The following is a 20623-nucleotide window of genomic DNA, read 5'->3' as shown; positions in this document are numbered from 1 at the left end:
ACTTCTAACAAAAAAAAAACTAAAAAAATAAATACTGTGTTACTATAGCGATGCTTCCTTACTTCCTATCAATAAAGCTGGCTTAAGACATCTTGTTATTAAATTCAATGTTTATGAGGACTTTTTCACACACACACACACACACACACACACACACACACACACACACACACACACACACACACACACACACACACACACTTCTCAAATGTACAGATTTTTGCTTCATATTTTTGGTCCATTTTTCATAAAACAGTGGTTTAGCAAAAGGAATGGCAAATCATTAAAGACTGAAGATAGAAAATAATGACAGACATTTGAATTTCAGAATTCATACCCCTCAGAAAATTCATGCTAATGCAAAACCTGTTATGCTATCAATTTTCTAAGTTTGTAAGAGCAATATTTATTAAAATTGTCCCATTTTGGGCATTTGTCCCACTTTTACTTAGGACTCTCCAGATTTCTTGCATTTGAGGTTTAAAGGTATCAGCACACACAGACAGACACACAGACAGACACACACTTACAGACACACACTCACAACTACTTTATCTACTCCATAACTAACACCCTCCCCTTATGCAACCACCCACCTCAACTGCTGCCAAGGGATCGCTCCCTCGCTCTCACTCTCTCTCTCACACACAGTTTCATCATTCATACCTGCACTCACACATCACTCTTACTTTTCCAATCTCAGACACAGTCACTTCCTCATTCATACCTGCATTCCCTCACATATCACTCTCATTCTCTCTCACACACACAGATTTGGGCAACTTTAATGATTTTCATTTTTTTCACATTACTTCCGACATTGCGCAGCCCATTCGTATCTATGGGTTGTTCGGATGTCTGTAACCTGGGGACTGCCTACAAGCACAAAAATTAAACAAATCACCCCAGTAAACAAATATAAATAAATAAAATCAGGACATGAAGGAGTGCCTGCTGTTGAATCAACTCTGTTGAAAACAAAATTTTAACAAGTAAAAGATTTTATTTCATAGCATTTTACACACGAGTGCTTAACGTGACTGCATGTCTGCAGACAGAAAGCACATCCTCAAAACCACAAACATTCTGGAAATTCAGTCAAGAAAGAAAAATGATGAGCAATGGGTTTTAATACAGTGATTACATTAAAGTGCAAACAATTCCTTACCAACATGTGGGTAGTATTCTGTTCCCTCATCAGACCCCGAGGAACCACTATGCTCATGGCTTGGAGAAGGTGTAGAAGGTTTCAACATTTCTGCAGTTTGCAGGAATCTGTAAAATTGAAACCAGACATGAGCTACAGCAAAATTTAAGACTTTTAGCTTTATGGTGACTTCCTACTATGGTCCGTATTAAAAGTCAATATGCAGCAATCAGCAACCCCTCACCAAAAAAAAAGCAGCAAAGTAATGGGTCTACTTCACGTTGTCGTAAGCTGACAATATTGAGTCTGATATTGTCGGCACAACAATATCAAAAGTGAAGAACATCGTGCAAGTAAACAGAAATCTCCGTAAGGGGAGATTTCCGTTTACCTCAACGTAGTGCGGTCTCGGAGTTGTTATAATTAAGTAGGGGGGGGGTGTGGAGGGTACAGGGGGGCTTGCCCCCCTGCCTACACCATTTAGTTTTTTTTTTTACGTTATTCGATGTTTTACTTAATCAATCAATAAAGTTCGACCTTTATTGATTCGATTAAGTAAACTTTCAATAACATGATATAGACACCAAAGTAATATCCAGTTAAGTGAATGTACAAGTCAGGGAAGACAAGAGTATTATCAGGTGGTAATAATTTTTGGTAGAATAAATACTACACTGCCTTTCTCAGCAAAACAGCTGGATGTCATATGATTGTTTTGTGTCTGTTTCTTAGTTCTCACCTATTTATGGGTGAAGTAACAGTCATCACAACCCCACTGAACAGCTTGTTAAGCACTTGGGAAAACAATATAAACCTCTATGAACGATACATCTGTATCACTAGCACACATTCCATAGCCCTTAAGCATGCTGTATGTGACTTTTCACCATTTTAACTGGGACTGCAATGTTACCAGGCTACCAATATTGAGATAGCAGCAATTATGTGCATTATGCAGCATAGTCACAAATACATTAATCTGTCTTCCTGTCCAGAATATATATCCAAGGGGCAATATTCTACTGTAAGAAGGATAAAGGTTTACAAAAAAATACATAATCAAACCATTTACTATTTAATGAAAGTTTTCAATTACAGGCTCTCATTCTGTTAACTCTTTCATCTGCAACAGTCTCAAAATAAACTCAACAAGACTTATCCTATTCACTGGTACTCGGCACTCTTTCTGGAAGAGTAAGACTAAAAGTGTGAAAACCTTCAAGATTCCTAGAGTTCAGATGGCATTCCAAGGTTTGCAGTTTTACTGTTTCTCCCCTTCTGTCTTCTTTGAATGGAGAGATGATAAAAATCAGCAATCAAAGGAGAGTAATATTGCTGGAACTGAATTCATCCCCAGGCCTTGGTGAATACTTTCACAAGGTGGATCTTGTTTTTAGAGAACCTTACCAAGATGGCACCGATACACAGACTGTATTTTATATAGCATATACAAAAATGAAAGACAGCTGCATGCACAGGTCCCAGAATAAAAAAATAATTGCCTAGTCCCGGTATGCGCATTGGAGCTAGGACTGGAAAAATTACAGTGCAGACTCTTTAAGACACTGAAACATTCCTACAACGGAGTTAGGCCAGGCTCAGGTGGAGGAAGCCCCCCCCCCCTTTGAAGGAAGTAGTAGTTCACAAAAACTGACATGCCAAAAAAGAGACATAAGATGACAGAGTGGACTACTGAGGATAAGGAAGACAATGTATTACCTATTCTGCAAGAAGCTCAGAATTTTCAGAGAGAAGATATTCAAAAAGAGGGAGACAGGAATTAGAGGAAAGAAAAATACTGGCATAAGAAAAACTGTCAAAAGTTTCAACTGCAAATTTGTGTTCACTAACACAACAGACCTATGAAAAACATTACAAGAGTAAGAAACTTTGGGCCATTTGGAAAAAGAAGCAACACAGGAAGTGCAAAACTATAAAGAACAAACCCTAAAGATTTCTAAAAGGTATAAAAAAAACACAGACATGGGAAAGAAACAGAGATCTGGTATGGCATGATATTTATGCAAGAGAGAAAATAGATGTGGAAAAGGTATGAGTGTAACCCCATGGAAGTATGTGTAGAGGAAGGGAGAGTAGGGCAAGTTAGTAGTGGGGACAGAGAGAGTAGATGTAAAAAAAGGTATAAAAGAGTACCTCAGCCTGGGCTCATACAGGAGTGAATCCAAGCTTTGTTGAAGTATTCTTTTACAGAGGTTTTGAAGGAGTGCACGTTCATAGCAGTTTTGATGGAAGGGAGTTCCATAGTTTTGCCACAGCAGAAGTAACAGCTTAGGCCTGGAGTTTTGTTTATAAGTTGTGAGGAGATATTTGTCTTCAGATCTGAGATGTTTATTTGGGATATAAATCTTGATTAACGAGCTAAGAGCAGGACAAGCTAGTGGGTTGTGGATGATTCTGTATACTGTAATAACTTGTACGTATTGGAAGTGAAGGGTGAGTTCAAGCCATCTTAGGGAATTGTAGGCCTTTACAGTTATAAGTCAGAGGGGTTGTATTTCTGGCAAATTTGGCTATTTTGTCATAGCAATTTTCTAGTTTATTTCTTAGGGAGGTCTGTAAATTAGTTAGAATTGGGGCCCCATATAACAGTTTGGGCCAGGGTAATTTTGGTAGCTGCCATGAGGAAGATTTTATTCCTGTATAGCATGCCTAGATTTTGCTGGTTTTCTTCCTACCATTTTGTATGTGTAGGTCAAACTTGAGATTACAGTCAATTGTGACACAGTCATTTGGTATGCTGAACCAATTAAATTTCAGTATTGTTGGTTGAAAAAGATTTTGTTTTGCTTTGTTGGAGCTATTTGGTTTGTGGGTGAAAAGAAGCATTTTTTTTGGTGGGGGGGGGGATTCAGTAGGAGTTCAGTACTGGACAGCCATGTCCCTATGGAAGAGAAAGCTTGTAGGTGAATTAATGTGTCTGAAACACAGATGAGACAGTGGAGTCATCTGCATATTTGATTAGAGTGTCTTCACAGGAGAATGTATGCAAGTTATTGATGGAGACATTAACTAGTAATGGGCCAAGGATGGATCCTTGAGGTACACCCGTGTGGGTGATGCGATATGGGGAGATAGAGCCCTGCCATTTTACTGCCTGCTACCTGTCAGCTAGGTAGCTAGAAAACCACTGAAGTGAGGAGGATAGACCAGTGCTGGAAAGATCTTTAAAGAGTTTGGGATGAGATACCACATCAAATGCTTTTGACAAATCTAGAAATACTGCAGATACTAGTTTGACAGTGTCACAGGCTTTGTTGACAGAGTCCATGAAAGATAAATAAGGCTACTGGGGTACTGTGTGCAAGTCTAAAGCCATGTTGTGTGTGGAAAGTAGGTTGTTTTGTGTAAGATGGTGGAGAAGTTGTATATGCACACATTTTTCTAGAATCTTAGTGAGGGGAGACAAGACTGCAATAGGACGAAAGTTTGTGATGTCAGTGGAGTTATGTAAATGGATATGTGTGAACTTTTCCATAGGTTAGGGACATGTGATTCTGCTCTGGATCTATTAAGATGCCAACAGGGAATGCTACTGCGTCTGCGGCAAGCTTTAGGTATTCTGATCAGAGGTCGTCTACCGAGGCTGAGTAAGGTTTTTGCAGTAGTTTTTTTTTTTTTTTACTTGAGATAAAGGGATGGGCTGAAAAGTAAGCTGGGTATGGTTTGGTTTTTGGTTATGAGTTAGAGGTTGGTTGTGTGTCTGTATAATGTGTGGCATATGTAGAGGTTAGTATTGGGGGTACTGGCAGAGGTAGTGAGTTTGGGTAGACTTTTTAAAGTCCATACTCAACTTAAAAGTATGTACTGCATTTGGTGGCTGTTTGAAGAGGTGGTATATTGGGGTATGGATTGGGATTTTTATTATTTCTTAGGTTGAGTAGTGATGTTACAAAGGACCAGAATTTCATAGGGTTGTTTTTGTGGTTATCTTGAATGTAGAAATAGTATGATTTTTTTATCATGCAATATATTTGTCTTTTTGTTTGATTATGGAGTTCTGTATAACTGAAGATTTGTGTTGTTTTTATTCTTTAGCCAGGCAGCCTATGCTTTGTTTCTGTCTTTCATTAGTGTTTTACATGATTTGCTGAGCCACGAGGCATTATTAGTTTTTATTCTTTTTGTCTGCTGAGGGGCTAGGGAGTTAAGAATGCTTAGGAAGGTACTGTTGAAATGTTCAACTGCATCGTTAGAGGTAAGCCTTTTTAGGATGGACCAATCTACAGCTTTTACAGATTCATTAAATACCTCTTAGCTGAATTTTTGTAGGTTGCATAGTTTTGAACTTGTGTTGCTTTGTGAATTGAGTGACAGTCCTGTGAGTATAGGTTGGTAGGTGGTCACTTAAGGAGTTGGGGAGTGTGCCTGAGGATGTAAAGTTAGAAGGGTTTGAGTTTAGTATCTGGTCCAGGTTGGAGTGGTGGATGTTATTTTTGCTATATCTGAAAGGAGTATTTATAAACTGAGTAAGGCCACAGAGGTTTATACTGTTTGTTGGGTGGTGTGACTTAGTGTCTGCCAGCACCCTCTAGGATAATGGTTTTGTTTGGTATTGTTTCAGATATCCAGGCTAGAATATTTTCTAGAATGGGAATATTCTGCTCAGGACGGATGTATAAAACAACTATGCAGATGTTCTTAAATGAGTTAAGTTTTAGAAATGTTATAAGGATTTCGGCTGTGGAGAATTTTGGTACAGTATTTGAGTATGGGGAAACTATCAAGTTGACAGGGAAAATGAAGGCTATTCCACCTTTTTATGTGCTCTGACTGCTCTAACCAATGCTGTAACCAGGGGGAAGAATTTCATAATTTCATAGGTGTTTACTAGGCTAAACACCACAAGGGCCTTTTTAAGCCTAGAAATGCATCCCGAATCTCTGACAAGTTCTGATATCCTTGGTAAGTGTAAGAAGGGGTTTGGGAGATGAACCACTTACAGGTTACCCGTGTCCATTAGAGACAAATATGTCAAAAAAGGGATGAATTTCTGGTTTCCCATCCAATTGTCCAAGATGCACTTGAATTGGGTTAGGGAGGAAACTCTGCTTGAAAGCAAAACAGTCACTATGTAAAACAAACTGAAGTGAGATGTTCAGTGGAAAAACTGCAGCTGAAATGTGGAAATTTTGAAATAGAAACTGAGTGCAAAAAAAAAGTTTAACATCAGGATCTAGGCATACAACATCAGGGTGATGTATTTCCGTAAGAACCAGTTATCTGTTTAAGGTGACAGACAAAAATATAAGAAATGTAATACAGTTCAAACTAGAACTATGAAAACTGAAAAACAAGCTGGACAAACAGATTAAGCATAGTGTGAGACAAGATCAAGAAACATTTGAAGAAAATTTATATAAAGATATTCAGCACAATAGGAAACCTTTTTATAAATTCAAAAGGTGTGAAAGGAGTAGACACACACAAATTGATAAACTGTGCAAATTCTAAAATTTATTCTCAGACACAGATTATAGATATATTTACAAAATCTTATGCAAAACAGTTTGGCTCCACAAAAGGGGTGATATGTTGTCCTAGTGACATCCAGGTAACCCCAGATACTGGAATCAGATTAGATTATATTGAAAAACAACTGCGCAAACTGGATCCAAACAAAGTGCAGGGAGGAGACAGAATTAGTAACAATGACCGGAGAACACTTCCACAAGAACTTGCAGTACCATTATATCTATTATTGACAAGGTCATATAAATATGGGGAGATTCCTCAAGACTGGAGACGTGCTTGCTAAACCTGTCTTTAAGGGAAAGGGGAGAAGGACTAACCCAGAGTCATACAGACCCTTAACTTTACTTTTATGTTGTGGAAAAATAATGGATAAGGTAATATTGGATAAGTTGTCAGAAAGTACAGTTGTGTACACTTACCATAAATGTAGATGTTCGAGTGTATTCACTGTTGCAGTCGTCACATTTAGGTTATCTGCCTTTAGGTAGCCCTCAGCCGGCCTGAATACCAGAGTCTTTGGATTTCTGCATCGGATGCTGTCAATTCTTCCCTGATGTCAGGTCGTCAGGTGTATAAAACATGCAGCAGACGTCATTACATCAGTTTAGTTTTACTTGCCCCAGATGTCAGGTGCCCCCATAATAGACAACGATTAAATGGTAAGGTAAAACCCCCATCAAAAAGCAAATACACAAGAAAAAATAAGACATACCAACCATAAGGAGAGGTAGAGCCAAGAGACGTCAGGGGGCTAGAGGGAGGGTAACCAGGACTGCAACAGTGAATACACTCAAACATCTACATTTATGGTAAGTGTACACAACTGTACTATGTTCTTCGTGTTTCACTGCTGCAGTCATCACATTTGGGTTGATTCTCAAAGCTAAGGAAGGGAGGAGGAAGTTAAAGAGCATGAGGGCCAGCTATTAATCTCTGCAAGACTGCATTGGCAAATCCAGCTCTGGATTTAGAAGAGATAGGCAAGTGGTAATGCTTGGTGAAGGTATGTACAGAGCTCCAGATAGCAGCTGCTAGGATGTCCCTGGTAGGGACCCCTCTGAGAAATGCCGCAGAGGTAAATATAGCCCTGGTGGAATGTGATCTTATCCCCCTGTGGGGTAGGTTTTCTATGGTGCTTGTAGCAGAAACAAATGCAATGGGTTATCCATTTGGAAATGGTTTGCTTTGAAATGGCCTTCCCCTCTGCCCCTGCAGCAAAGCTAATTAGCAGCTGCTCAGATTTTCTGGTAGGCTTAGCCTGTCCAAATAGAATCTAAGTTGTCTGTGCACGTCTAGAGAGGGCAGTATTCGTTCCCCTTTGTTTTGTGGATTAGGGAAAAAAGTAGGCAAATGAATGGCCTGATTTAGGGCCACAGAAGGCACCACCCTAGACATAAAGGAAGGGTTAGTCCTGAGGGAAACCATTATCTTCCATGCGGACAGGAAGGGTTCCACTGACATGAGGGCCTGTAAATCAGACACTCTTCTTGCTGAAGTGATGGCTAGAAGGAAGGCTGTTTTCCAAGAGACGTCAGGGGGCTAGAGGGAGGGAGGAGGAAGTTAAAGAGCATGAGGGCCAGCTAATCTGGGAATCTTGAGGCAATGTTACAACTGCCTCATGTACACAGACAACCCTCTCCTCCTCCCAACAAATTTAAACACATGTGAGAGATGCAACCATATAGCCAAACTGGAGGCTAAGCTCTCTCAACTTAGTACTGGCGTAACCAGTCAGGAGGAGAAGGAAACCACACTCACTACAATTCCAGTCTCACATAGACCTACCACGACAACAAACCAAACACATAAACACACAAAAACATACTCGGAGGCTCTAAATAAAAATCTGCCTAAGCAGCAGAGACCTCCAAAGCAGACACCCAAGCAACCGCTACCCCAAAACAAAACACGTGCAACACATAGCTCACAAAGCCAGTGTGCCGAACAGTCACAGCCCTTAAGGCTAAACAACACACCTGATACACTTGTAATAGGTGACTCTATCGTCAGGCACACTGACGTCCCGCTCACCAGGCTGAAGAAGGAGAAGGTCACGGTGAGCTGCCTGTCGGGCGCTAGGATCCGCCACATAACACAAGCACTCGGGTCACTCCAAGGCAAGTACAAATATGACTCAGTCATTGTCCATGCTGGTGTGAATGACCTGAGACGTACCTCCCTGGACTACATGAAAAGAGACATAGAGGAGCTCTCTGAGCATGTAGCCCAGGCCGGTATGACCCTGACCTTGAGTAGCATCTTACCCTCACCAAGAATGATGCCACAATATGAAGACAAGATGATCAATTTCAACAATTGGCTTAAGTGTTGGTGTCATTCAAAGGGGATCCGATGCCTGTCAGCCTGGGATGACATGCTTGACAAGCCACGATGCTTCGCTAGGGACGGCTTGCACCTGTCACCCTGGGCTTTGGATATTGGCAAAGGCTCTTGCTACGCCCATACTGCCTTTTTTAGGCAAGGCTCAAAAGACAAACCCACCTCCATAGGTATCACAAGGGATAAGAAACTAAGAGTAATGCTACTCAACGCCAGAAGTCTAAACCTCAAGATGCACGCCTCAAACTCTCCTTAGCATGGAGAACATCGATATCTGTGCAGTAACAGAAACCTGGTTCAAGGCTCCCGAGAGCACCCCAGCACTACCAGGTTATACCTCATACCATGCTTTTCGGCCCCAAAACTTGAACCGAACCACAAAAGGAGGGGGAGTATCAATATTCGTCAAAGATACCCACACCTCCAGGTTGGTGGCACAGCACGAAGCATCAGATACTATCCATGTGCAACTAACTGTGGGTAAAACTGCCTTCCAGTTTATAGCCTGCTACAGACCACCCTCCCAAACACAGGAACCCCACTTGACCTTCCTGAGAATACTGGAAAATATGAAGGTCTCTCCAAACACCATTATATTGGGCTACTTCAACTACCCAAACATAGACTGGGAGCATTACTCTAGCTCCAACACCCTAGCCCAAAGGTTCCTAGAATTTATAAACTCAAATGCTATGGAACAACTTGTTACCATTCCCACAAGAGGGGAAAACATACTGGACCTGATCATCACCAACATGGGGACTCTATGCTCCAGACCAGAAGTGTATCCCTCACTGGTAAGATCAGACCATAAACTAATCTCACTGGATATTCACATCCCGACCCCACCCCCTGCCCAGAAAACCACAGTGAAAAACTTCTCTAAAACAAATTTTGCACTCCTCAAAACTGAGGTGGAATCCTTCAAAGCCCCCGGGCCTGTGGAAAATACGGCCCAGACCGCAGAATCCTTTATAAACGCATTCTATGAACACCTTCAGGAATGCATGGATCATGCGATCCCAAATAAAACCAAGACCCAATCCTCCAAAGGCAGACGTCCTGTCTGGTGGACCCCAGCCATAAACAAACTATACAATAGAAGGAGGAAGCTACTAAATGATAGAGCAAAATCCCAAAAAGGGAAGGCATCACTGATCAGTATTAGCAAAAAACTACGGGCACACGTAAAATTGTCTAAGGCTAGCTTCGAGAGAAAAATTGCACAGGACACTAAGGATAATCATAAGGCTTTCTTTAGTTATGTTAGGAACCTGGGTGGTAATTCCCAGATATGCTCAGAATTAGTCCAAAATGACAAAAAATGCACCGAACCCACAGACATTGCCAACATCCAAGCTGACAGGTTCAGCGCAAACTTCTCCCCCCCCCCACCAAAAGGGCAAATATCTATCCCAGCAGAGTGCTGCCCCCCCTGACATCTCAGAAGCATCAATGGGACCAGACGGTGTCCCGGGCTGCATCCTACATGAACTCCAAGAAGAGCTAAACCCAAACATAAAACTACTGTTCATTCTCAGCCTTACTACAGGATATGTGCCCAAAGAGTGGCGTACAGCAACAGTGGTCCCTCTCCATAAAGGTGGTGCCTCAATGGATCCTGGAAACTATCGCCCCATAAGCCTGACTAGCTTGGTCTGCAAAGCTATGGAAAGGATCATCATGGACCTCATAAATAAAGATATTGGGGACCTACAAACACTGGATCCTACCCAGTTCGGCTTTGTTAAGGGAAGATCCTGCCTCTTAAACCTGGTTGATTTCTTTGAAACAGTCACCAAGGCCATTGACAAGGGGAAGGTGGTCCACACAGCCTACCTGGACCTCGCAAAAGCCTTCGATACAATACCCCACTCGGGCATTATAGATAAGCTCACTAGATGGATTGCAAACTGGCTCAAGGAGAGAACCCACATGGTTAGAATTGCTGGAGCCATGTCAGACTCCAAACCAGTTACAAGTGGTGTCCCACAAGGCTCAGTCCTGGGACCTCTCTTGTTCGGTATATATTTCTCGGAGGTACAGGCCAACACGGAAGGACTGTGGCTGACCAAGTTCGCAGATGACTGCAAACTGGGCGCCATAATCGACTCTTCAGTCGACACAGGCATCCTCCAAAAGGGCCTCATAGAAACAGACAACTGGTACCAGAGCCATGGCCTCAAGCTAAATGCCAAAAAGTGTATAGTCATCCCCTTTGGCAAAAACAAAGTGCCCACAAATTACCACATAGGTGGTAATCCATTAAGTACAGAAGAAGTAATTAGGGACCTGGGGACCCAAGTTGATGGGAATCTCTCATTTGACAACCACGTGGCCAAAGTGGTTAGAAAAACATTTTATATAGCCCACCTATTCATGAAGGGATTCACATCTAGATCAGCGGACGTCATCGTGCCTCTTTACTCATCCCTCATCAGGCCCATAATTGAGTACAATGCCCCTTTTGGGATGTACCTTACCAGACACCTGCAGCAACTGGAAAGACCCCAAAAGTACCTCACCAAGAGGATCAAAGGGCTCAAACAGATGCCATATGCTGCCCGGTTAAAGAAACTCCAGCTCTACTCAGTGGCATACCGCCTGTTCAGAGGCGATCTGTGCCTGACGTATAAAGCCATGTCCAACCTGGAATTAATGGACATGCTGCACCTCAGAAAATCCAAATCCCATCGAGCTACGCGAGAGACATGAACCTCAGCACTGAAATAAATAGGACATGCTGGAGGGACAGATTCATAACCCAGAGGCTCCCTTCACTCTGGAATAAAATCCCAGTCCAGGTTAGGCAGAGTCCCTCATTGACTCTCTTCAAGAGGAATCTTGATGAGTGGATGGGAGATCGTAGGTTTACCCTGGGTATCACTTCTGTGTCACTGTTAGACAGAGGCACAGTATACTAACCTCGAAAAAGGGCATAGCAAAATAAATTTAAAATGGGTGGCGAAAGCCAAACACATTCTGGCTAGGCTTATAAATGCCCTAGGGCAGATAGCCTAGTATGAACCTATGAACCTAAGAAAGGAATTTCAACTCTGCTGTAGCCGCTGGTTCAAAGGGGGGAAGAGTGAGCTTTTCCAATACAAAGTTAAGGTCCAAGGCTGGAGTGGGAGCTCTCCTGGGGGGGGGGTGTCTTAAAATTTTGGCCCCTCTAAGAAATTGCTTTAGCAAGGGGTGAGAGAAAAGGGGGGGGCTCTGTATTATAATGTGCTGAAATGGCAGAGGCATGAACTTTAATAGACGAGAAGGATAGGCCCCTGTGAAGCATTTCTGTTAAGTACTGTAGCATCTGAGGTAAGCTGGGCATCGTTGTGCTCATCCCCTGAGCCAGGCTCCAGGAACAGTATCTTTTCCACTTTTCAGCATAGGATTTTCTAGGACCAGGCCTCCTTGCCTCCAGAATGACATCCAGTACCTGCTGACTGAGGGATACTGAGGGAGAGCTCAAGGAATTAGCCAGGCTGCAAGGTTCAGGGTTTGAAGCTGAGGGTGCAGTATCTGGCCCGCCTGCTGGGACAGCAGGGAAGGGGTCTGAGGCAGGTGCCATAGTTGTAGAAGTGCCATACTGCACAAGAGGGGGTACCAGTGGTGGTGGGGCCAGTCTGGTGCAATCAGTATTGTTCTTGGCTTGTCCTGTTTGATCTTTAGTGGAACCTTCGAGAGGAGAGGCAGAGGGGGAAAAGCACAAACAGAGGCTTTCCCAGGTAAAAGATTGAGCACCCACTTTCCAAGCTTGGCTGTACGGAGTTCTTGTGCAGAATTTGTTCAACTGGTAGTTCTGAGGGGAGACAAACATGTCCATCTCTAGAGTCCCCCATTTGTTCCTCAAGAGGTTGAATATTTTGGCTTCTAGTTTCCATTCGTGTGGGTCCATGACATTTCTGCTTAAGTCGTTTGCCAGTGAATTTAGTATGCCTGGCAGGAATGGAGCTTGCAGGTGTACTTGGTAGCTCAAGGCTGTGTTCCACACAGCCATGGCTGATCTGCAGAGAGGGTACGAGTGGGTTCCTCCCCTGCTTGTTTATGTAGCACATAACTGTGGTGTTGTCTGTCTTTCCCAATAGTTGTCTTGAAAGAATACGGTCTTTGAAGGCTGTCAGAGCATTCTGTACAGCTAACATTTCTTTTTGATTGATATGCAGGTGCATCTGTCTCGGGTTCCATTTGCCCTGAATGCACTGACCTGCCATGTGAACCCCCCCCCCCCCATGCATAGCCTGATGCGTCTGCTGTTAGGGTTTGGGCGGCAGGGGGGAGAGTGAAAGGGAGTCCCTTGTTGTGGTAGCAGGCCTCTGCCCACCAAAGGAACTATGTCTTGATACAAGGAATGACATAAATCATTGTTTCCAGGTCCTGAGAATGTTGGCACCATAGGCTTTTTAGATACCATTGGAGTTTCCTCATATGCAGTCTTGCATATGGAATTAGTAAAATGCAAGAGGCCATGAACCACAGGGCTTGCAGTTTTTTCCTTGCAGATAGGTAGGGTTTTGTGGCCAATAGTTTGAAGTAGGTTGTCAAGTAAACTTGTTTCTCTGGAGTGAGGAATGCCATCTGGGAAGTTGTGTTCAAGCTAGCTCCCAGGAATACAATCTGCTGGCAGGGTACTAGGTGAGATTTCTTTTTGTTGATGGTGTACCCCAGTGAGGCTAGAAGTTTCTTTACGAATGCCAGGTGTTGTAATAGCAAGTCCTGGCTTTCTGCCTGAATCAGACAATCGTCCAAATATGGGTAAATGTGAATATTTCTCTGCCTGCAAAATGCAATGGCTGGAGCTAGGCACTTTGTGAATACACTGAGTGCAGTAGATAAGCCAAAGATTTCCTACAAGCACAGCCAAGAGAACTGATAGTGCATGGAGCCTGCCCTGAAGCATAGGTATTTCCTGCAAGATTCCCTTATTGGGATGTGCAGGTAAGCTACCTTTAAGTCTAGGGTAGCCAGACAAGCAATCTTGGCTAGCATGGGAAGAAGCTGTTGCAGAATTAGCATTTTGAATTTTGGAACTACCAGAAAGGTGTTGAGAATAGAGAGGTTCAGGATAGGACGCCAGGAGTTGTCTTTTCTGGGTACCAGAAATTCTTAAATAAAAGCCTTGTCCCCTTTGTTCTGCTGGGACAGACTGAATAGCCCTGATATTGAGGAGAGAGAGAGAACCTGCTGTTGGGCCTCCACCCATCGATTTGGGGGTAGGTTTGGCCAACCATTTGGTGTTGGTAGGGTGTGGAAGTGGAATCTGTATCCTTGGGAAACTATGTTCAAAACCCAATTGTCCTGGGTAATGAGTTCCCAGTTTTTTCCATGCAGGGCGAGTTTTCCTCCTAAGGGAGAAGGTAGAAGAGCAGGGCTTGGAAGGGTTAAGGTTAAGTCATTGTGCCATTTTTCTGTAGGGAGGTGGTTTACTAATCCCTGCTTTGGAAGTGGGAGCTCCCCACTGCTAAGGTTTGTGCGAAACCTGTGACTGTAGCCAAGGTGGTCTGCTGTTCCTGGGTTTGGACTGAAAAGGCCTAGAAGGGACTGGAAAGGACCAGTTCTTAGAAGGCCAATGCCTACTGAATCTGGGAGGCTGTACTTGTACGAAATCTTTAACAGTTTGCATAGAATTAGCTTTTTCCTCCATCCTTTTCTGCTTTGTTACCAAAAAGGCGGTCTTGGTTTAAGGGAGCATCCAGTAATTTAGCTTTTAGCTTCCTTTAAATCCAGTGTTGCCAACCAGGCATCTTTGCCTAGCATAGGAAGCAACTGGTAAAGAGTTAGCATCTTGAATTTTGGAATCACCAAAAAAGTGTTTAAGATAGAAAGGTCCAGGACAGGATGCCATGAGTTGTCTTTTCTGGGTACCCGGAAAAGTCTTGAGTAGAAACCTTGTCCCTTTTTCTCTTCTGGTACAGTTTGAATAGCCTTTATGGTTAAGAGAGAGAGAGTACTTGTTTTTGAGCCTCTGCCCACTGATTTGGGGATAGATCTGGCCAACCGTTTGGGGTTGGTAACGTGTGGAAGTGAAATCTGTATCCTTGGGAAACTATATTTAAAACCCATTTGTCCTGGGTAATGAGTTCCCAGTTTTTTGCCTGCAGAGCAATCTTTCCCCCTAAAAGAGCAGTCAGTTGAGAAGTGCTTGGAAGATTTAAAGTTAAGTCATTGAGACAGTTTACCATACAGGGGAGTCTTATTACTCCCTGACTTGGAAGTGGGAGCCCCCCACTGCTTAGTCCTGTGCGTGCCTTGGGACTGAAGCCTGGGTGTTCTGCTGGTTCTGGGTTTGGACCGAGAAAGGCCTGGGAGAGGCAGGAAAGGACCAATTCTTAGAGGGCCAATGCCTACTAAATCTTGGAGGCTGTACTTGTACGAAATCTTTAACAGTTTGCATAGATTTAGCTTTTTCCTCCATCTTTTTAAGAACAAATTCTGCTTTGTTGCCAAACAGGCAGTCCTGATTTAAGGGAGCATCCAGCAATTTAGCTTTAACATGATCTGGCAAGGATTGTTCCTTAAGCCAAGCATGCCTTCTAAGTACACACCCAGTGACAGCAGCCCTGCAAGAAGCCTCAAGTGAATCAAAACCACACTGCAAAGTATGCTTTCCAACTTGTTAAGCAGAATGCATTAAATCCTGTAAATCCTTACTTTCAGCACAGTCAGGAATCAACATCATTTTCTGTTTAAGCACTCCAATAATATGCTGCTGATACTTAACATATGAAACTGGCAATTTAAGGCCTTAATGGCCAAGGTTGCAGAAGTGTATACCTTCTTACCCCATCTATAGTTTCATAGTTTCATAGTATAGTACTAGGCTATCTGCCCTGGGGCATTTGTAAGCCTAGCCATAGTGATGTGGCTTTTGCCACCCCATGAAATTGTACAAAAATGTACAGAATAAATCTAGAATACTGTGCCTCTGTCTAGTAGTGACACAATGAAGGTCCCCTTATATAATAGAATTAGTTTACTGTGCCCCTGTCTAGCAGTGACACAGATGTGACCCCTGGGGTAAACTTACGATCTCCCATCCACTCATCAAGATTTCTCTTGAAGAGAGTCAGTGAGGGGCTCTGCCTAATACAAACTGGGATCCTGTTCCAAAGCATGGGAAGCCTCTGGGTTATGAATCTATCCCTCCAGCATGTCCTATTCATACTTGTGCCGAGGTTTATGTCTTTAGCTCTCGTGGTCCTGATGGATTTGGATTTTTTGAGGTGGAGCATGTCCATCAGATCCTGATTGGACATGGCCTTGTACGTCAGGCAGAGATCACCTCTGAACAGGCGGTATGCTACTGAATAGAGCTGAAGTTTCTTTAGTCTGGCAGAATAAGACATATGTTGGAGACCCTTGATCCTTTTGGTGAGGTACTTTTGCGGTCTCTCCAGCTGTTGCAAATGCCGGGTGAGGTACATACCAAATGGGGCACTGTACTCAAATCATGGGTCTGATGAGGGAGGAATATAGGGGTACAATGGCATCCTTGGATCTGGATGTGAATCCCTTCATGATGAGGTGTGCAAGGTAAAATGTTTTTCTAACCACTTTGGCAACGTGGGTGTCATATGAGAGGTTGCTGTCTACTTGGGTCCCTAGGTCTCAGATTACTTTTTCCGTACTCAGTGGGTTGCTGTCTATGTGATAATTTGTGGGTACTTTGTTTTTTCCAAAAGGGATGACTATACATTTTTTGGCATTTAGTTTAAGGCCGTGACTACGGCACCAGTTGTCCGTTTCAGTGAGGCCTTTTTGTAGGATGTGTGTGTCTGCTGGTGTATCGACTATGGCGCCTAGTTTGCAGTCATCTGCGAACTTTGTCAGCCACAGCCCTCCCATGTTTGCTTTAACATCTGAGAAATAAATGCCGAACAAGAGGGGTCCCAGGACAGATCCCTGTGGGACACCACTTGTGACTGGCTTTGAGTCTGACATTGCTCCAGCGATTTTAACTTTATGGGTTCTGTCCTTTAGCCAGTTTGCAACCCATCTAGTGACATAAGGGTTTACTTTTAAGCTGTTTAGCTTATCTATGATGCCTGAGTGGGGTATTGTGTCGAAGGCCTTAGCCAAGTCCAGGTATGCTGTATGGACTGCTTTGCCCTCATCAATGGCTCTAGTGACTGTTTCGAAAAAGTCAACCAGGTTTAAAAGGCAGGATCTGCCCTTTACAACGCCGAACTGGGTGGGGTCAAGTGTCTGTCGGTCCCCTATGTCTCTGTTTATGAGTTCCATAATGATTCTTTCCATAGCTTTGCAGACCAGGCTAGTTAAGCTTATGGGGCGGTAGTTTCCAGGGTCTGTAGAGGCACCCCCCTTGTGGAGTGGGACCACTGTTGCTGTACGCCAGTGTTCAGGTACATATCCCAAAGTAAGGCTAAGGTTAAATAGCATTTTTATGTGTGGGTTTAGCTCCTCTTGGAGTTCACGTAACACGCACCCCGGGATACCGTCAGGTCCCATTGATGCTGTGTTTTTTGCTTTGTTTAGGGCGGTTCTCACTTGGACATCTGAGATGACAGGGAGATTACATTAAGCTGGGATAAGTATTTCTTCTTTTGGGGGTGAAGGAGGGGAGAAATTTGCACTGAACCTGTCAGCCAGAATGTTAGCAATATCTGTGGGTTCAGTGTATTTTTTGTTGTTGTGAACCAACTCTGAGCATATCTGAGGGTTTCCGCCCAGGTTTCTAACATAGCTGAAGAAGGCTTTGTGGTTATCTTTAGTGTTCTTAGCGATCTTTCTCTCAAAGTTTGCCTTGGATGTTTTTATGAGAGAACGTAGTTTTCTGCTAATGTTCATCAGAGATGTCTTCCCTTCATGGGATTTCGCTCTGACGTGCAGTAGCTTCCTTCTTTTGTTATACAATTTGTTTATGGCTGAGGTCCACCAGACAGGACACTTACATTTGGTGGAGAGGGACTTGGATTTGTTTGGGATTGCATGATCCATGCATTCTTGGAGATGTCCATAGAAAGCATTTGTGAAGGATTCGGCATTGTGGGATGTGGTATCCACTGGCACAGTGGGCTTAAAGGATACCATCTCAGTCTTAAGAAGAGTGAAGTCTGCTTTTGAGAAGTTTTTCACTGTGGTCTTTTGTGCTGGGGGTGGAGGTGGGATATGTATATCCAGGGTGATTAATTTGTGGTCAGATCTCACTAGTGAGGGGTATACTTCCGGTGTGGAGCATTTTGTCCCCATGTTTGTGATGATCAGGTCTAGTACATTATCTCCCCTAGTGGGAGAGGTGACGAACTGTTCCAGTGCATTTGAATTTATGAATTCCAGGAACCTCTGGGCTAGGGTATTAGGGCTAGAATAATGTACCCAATCTATGTTTGGGTAGTTGAAGTCTCCCAGTATGATGGTATTTTGTGATACATTCATATCCTCCAATGTCTTCAGGAAGGCTGAGTGGGGTTCTTGAGATTGGGAGGGTGGTCTGTAACATGCTACCAGTTGTATAGCAGTTTTGCCTATGGTTAGTTGCACCTGTATGGTCTCTGATGCTTCATGTGTTGCTACTAACCTGGAGGTGTGGGTGTCCTTTATGAATATGGACACTCCCCTCCTTGTGGTTCGCCCGGTTTTGGGGCGAAAAGCATGATACGAGGTATAGCCTGGTAGCACTGGGGTGCTCTCAGGAGCCTTGAACCAGGTTTCAGTTACTGCACAGACATCGATGTTCTCCATGCTGAGGAGTGCATCAAGTGCCTGCATCTTGAGATTTAGACTTCTGGCATTGAGCAGCATTACCCCTTAGTTTTTTTCCATTTTTGTTTTCTAAGGAGGTGGGTTTGTCTTTTGAGCCTTGCCTAAAAAAGGCACTATGGGGGTGGCAAGAGCCTTAGCCAATATCCGGAAGCCCAGTGGTGACAGGTGTAAGCTATCCCTTGCGAAGCAGCGTGGCTTGTCCAACAAATCATCCCAGGCAGACAGACATTGGATCCCCTTAGAATGACACCAGTACTTGAGCCAATTGTTAAAGCTGATCATCTTGTCTTTGTATTGTGGTATCATTCTTGGTGAGGGCAAGATGCTGCTCAGGGTCAGGGTCATACCAGCCTGGGCTACATAATCGGAGAGCTCCTCTATGTCTCTTTTCATGTAGTCCAGGGAGGTACGTCTCAGGTCATTCACACCAGCATGGACAATGACGGAGTCATATTTGTACTTGCTTTGGAGTGACCTGAGTGCGTGTGTTATGTGGCGGATCCTAGCTCCCGATAGACAGCTCACAGTCACCTTCTCCTTGTTCAGCCTGGTCAGTGGGACATCAGTGTGTCTGACTATGGAGTCAACTATTACTAGTGTATCAGGCAAGGTGTTTGGCCTTAAGGGCTGCGATTGGTCGACACACTGATTTATTGAAGTATGTGTTGCATGAGTTTTGTTTTGAGATGGTGGATTTTTGGATGTCTGCTTTGGGAGTCTCTGTTGTTTTGGTAAGTTTTTTATTAGAGCCTCCGAGTATGTCTTTGTGTTTTTATGTGTTTGGTTTGCAGTTGTGGTAGGTCTATGTGGGACTGGGATTGTTGTGTGTGTGGTTGCCATCTCCTCCTGTCTGGTCATGCCAGCCCTGAGTTGAGAGAGTTCAGCCTCCAGTTTGGCTATATAGTTGCATCTCTCACATGTATTTGTGTTTGTTGGGAGGAGGAGAGGGTTGTCTGTGTACATGAGACAATTGTAGCATTGTCTCAAGATACCCAGATTGACCAGCTGAACTGGAGACGACGCCAGTAATCTACCACTCGACATGCTAGAACAGTATAAGGGAGTGGTATACCTTTAAGGGAAGTGGTTATTCACAGGGGTGGTAAGTAGATGTAGTGCTTTACTTAGTACGAGAGTGCTTACTTAGTAGAGAAGTATTGAGAACAAGTGCTAGGCTTATAATACAGTGAGTAGTCTGGTTATACTAAGAGTAGAGCTTCCTTAAGGGAAAATTTGAAGAGCAGACTTGGCGGAGCCAGAAAAGTTTAACCGAGCTGCGCTATGCGCTGACCCATAAAGCCGTGCAAACGCGGATTTTAAACAGTGAACTACAAAAGAGCTAGAAATGGTCAAAACAACCAATTACTACAGCTTCTTGTGCTGAGGTCACTTCCCAAGGACAGGTAGGCTGCTCAAGGCTCCCCACTCCCACTGGTGAGCAAAGAAACTTCCTTCTATCCAAGTAAGGTAATGGACAACACAGGAACTACACCACAGCCCAGAATACAGCAATGCCTGTAAACTGGTCTAAACTAGTCGAGGAAGGTGGGAAAACAAGGATTATTTTTTTGTTTTTTTGGTAGAAACACACAGAAAATGCAGAAACAGTGATAAATTAGTTACACAGGCTAGCACACTTTAGTGGGCAGCCTCCACAATTAAATTAAACAAACAAACAAGCAAACTTTCGATCAAATTCGACTAAAATGTAACTTTAAGTGCAGATTTTAAAATAATGCAGCAAAATCAGTTAAAAAACAGTTCAGGCTAGTTCAAGGTAAGCTACAGAAGCTATTCCAAGTGAAAAAAAAGCAAAGATACTTAAATCCAGAAGGTAGTCGCTTTTCTGAGCTCTCTGCTGCTAGGACCACTCTGTAAACCCACGTGGAGCTTGTCTGAGCAGTCGCCTTGGAGTCTCTATCA

The 20623-nt window shown here is 43.4% G+C and overlaps 1 protein-coding gene across 2 annotated transcripts in view; it reads right to left on the bottom strand.

Moving 5' to 3' along the window:
* Positions 1 to 20623, bottom strand: part of SMG9 (SMG9 nonsense mediated mRNA decay factor) — a 684281-nt gene that overhangs the window by 387594 nt on the left and 276064 nt on the right. For both annotated transcript variants that reach the window (XM_044080557.1, XM_044080556.1), the window contains exon 9: positions 1169 to 1275. In XM_044080557.1, the coding sequence (XP_043936492.1) occupies positions 1169 to 1275 (107 nt within the window). The remainder of the gene's footprint in view (positions 1 to 1168; positions 1276 to 20623) is intronic.

The sequence above is a fragment of the Protopterus annectens genome, chromosome 8.part0, assembly GCF_019279795.1.
Source record: "Protopterus annectens isolate FY-2018-M chromosome 8.part0, PAN1.0, whole genome shotgun sequence".
In the NCBI taxonomy this organism is placed as follows: Eukaryota; Metazoa; Chordata; order Ceratodontiformes; family Protopteridae; genus Protopterus; species Protopterus annectens.
This window is presented reverse-complemented; position numbering and strand designations above follow the sequence as displayed.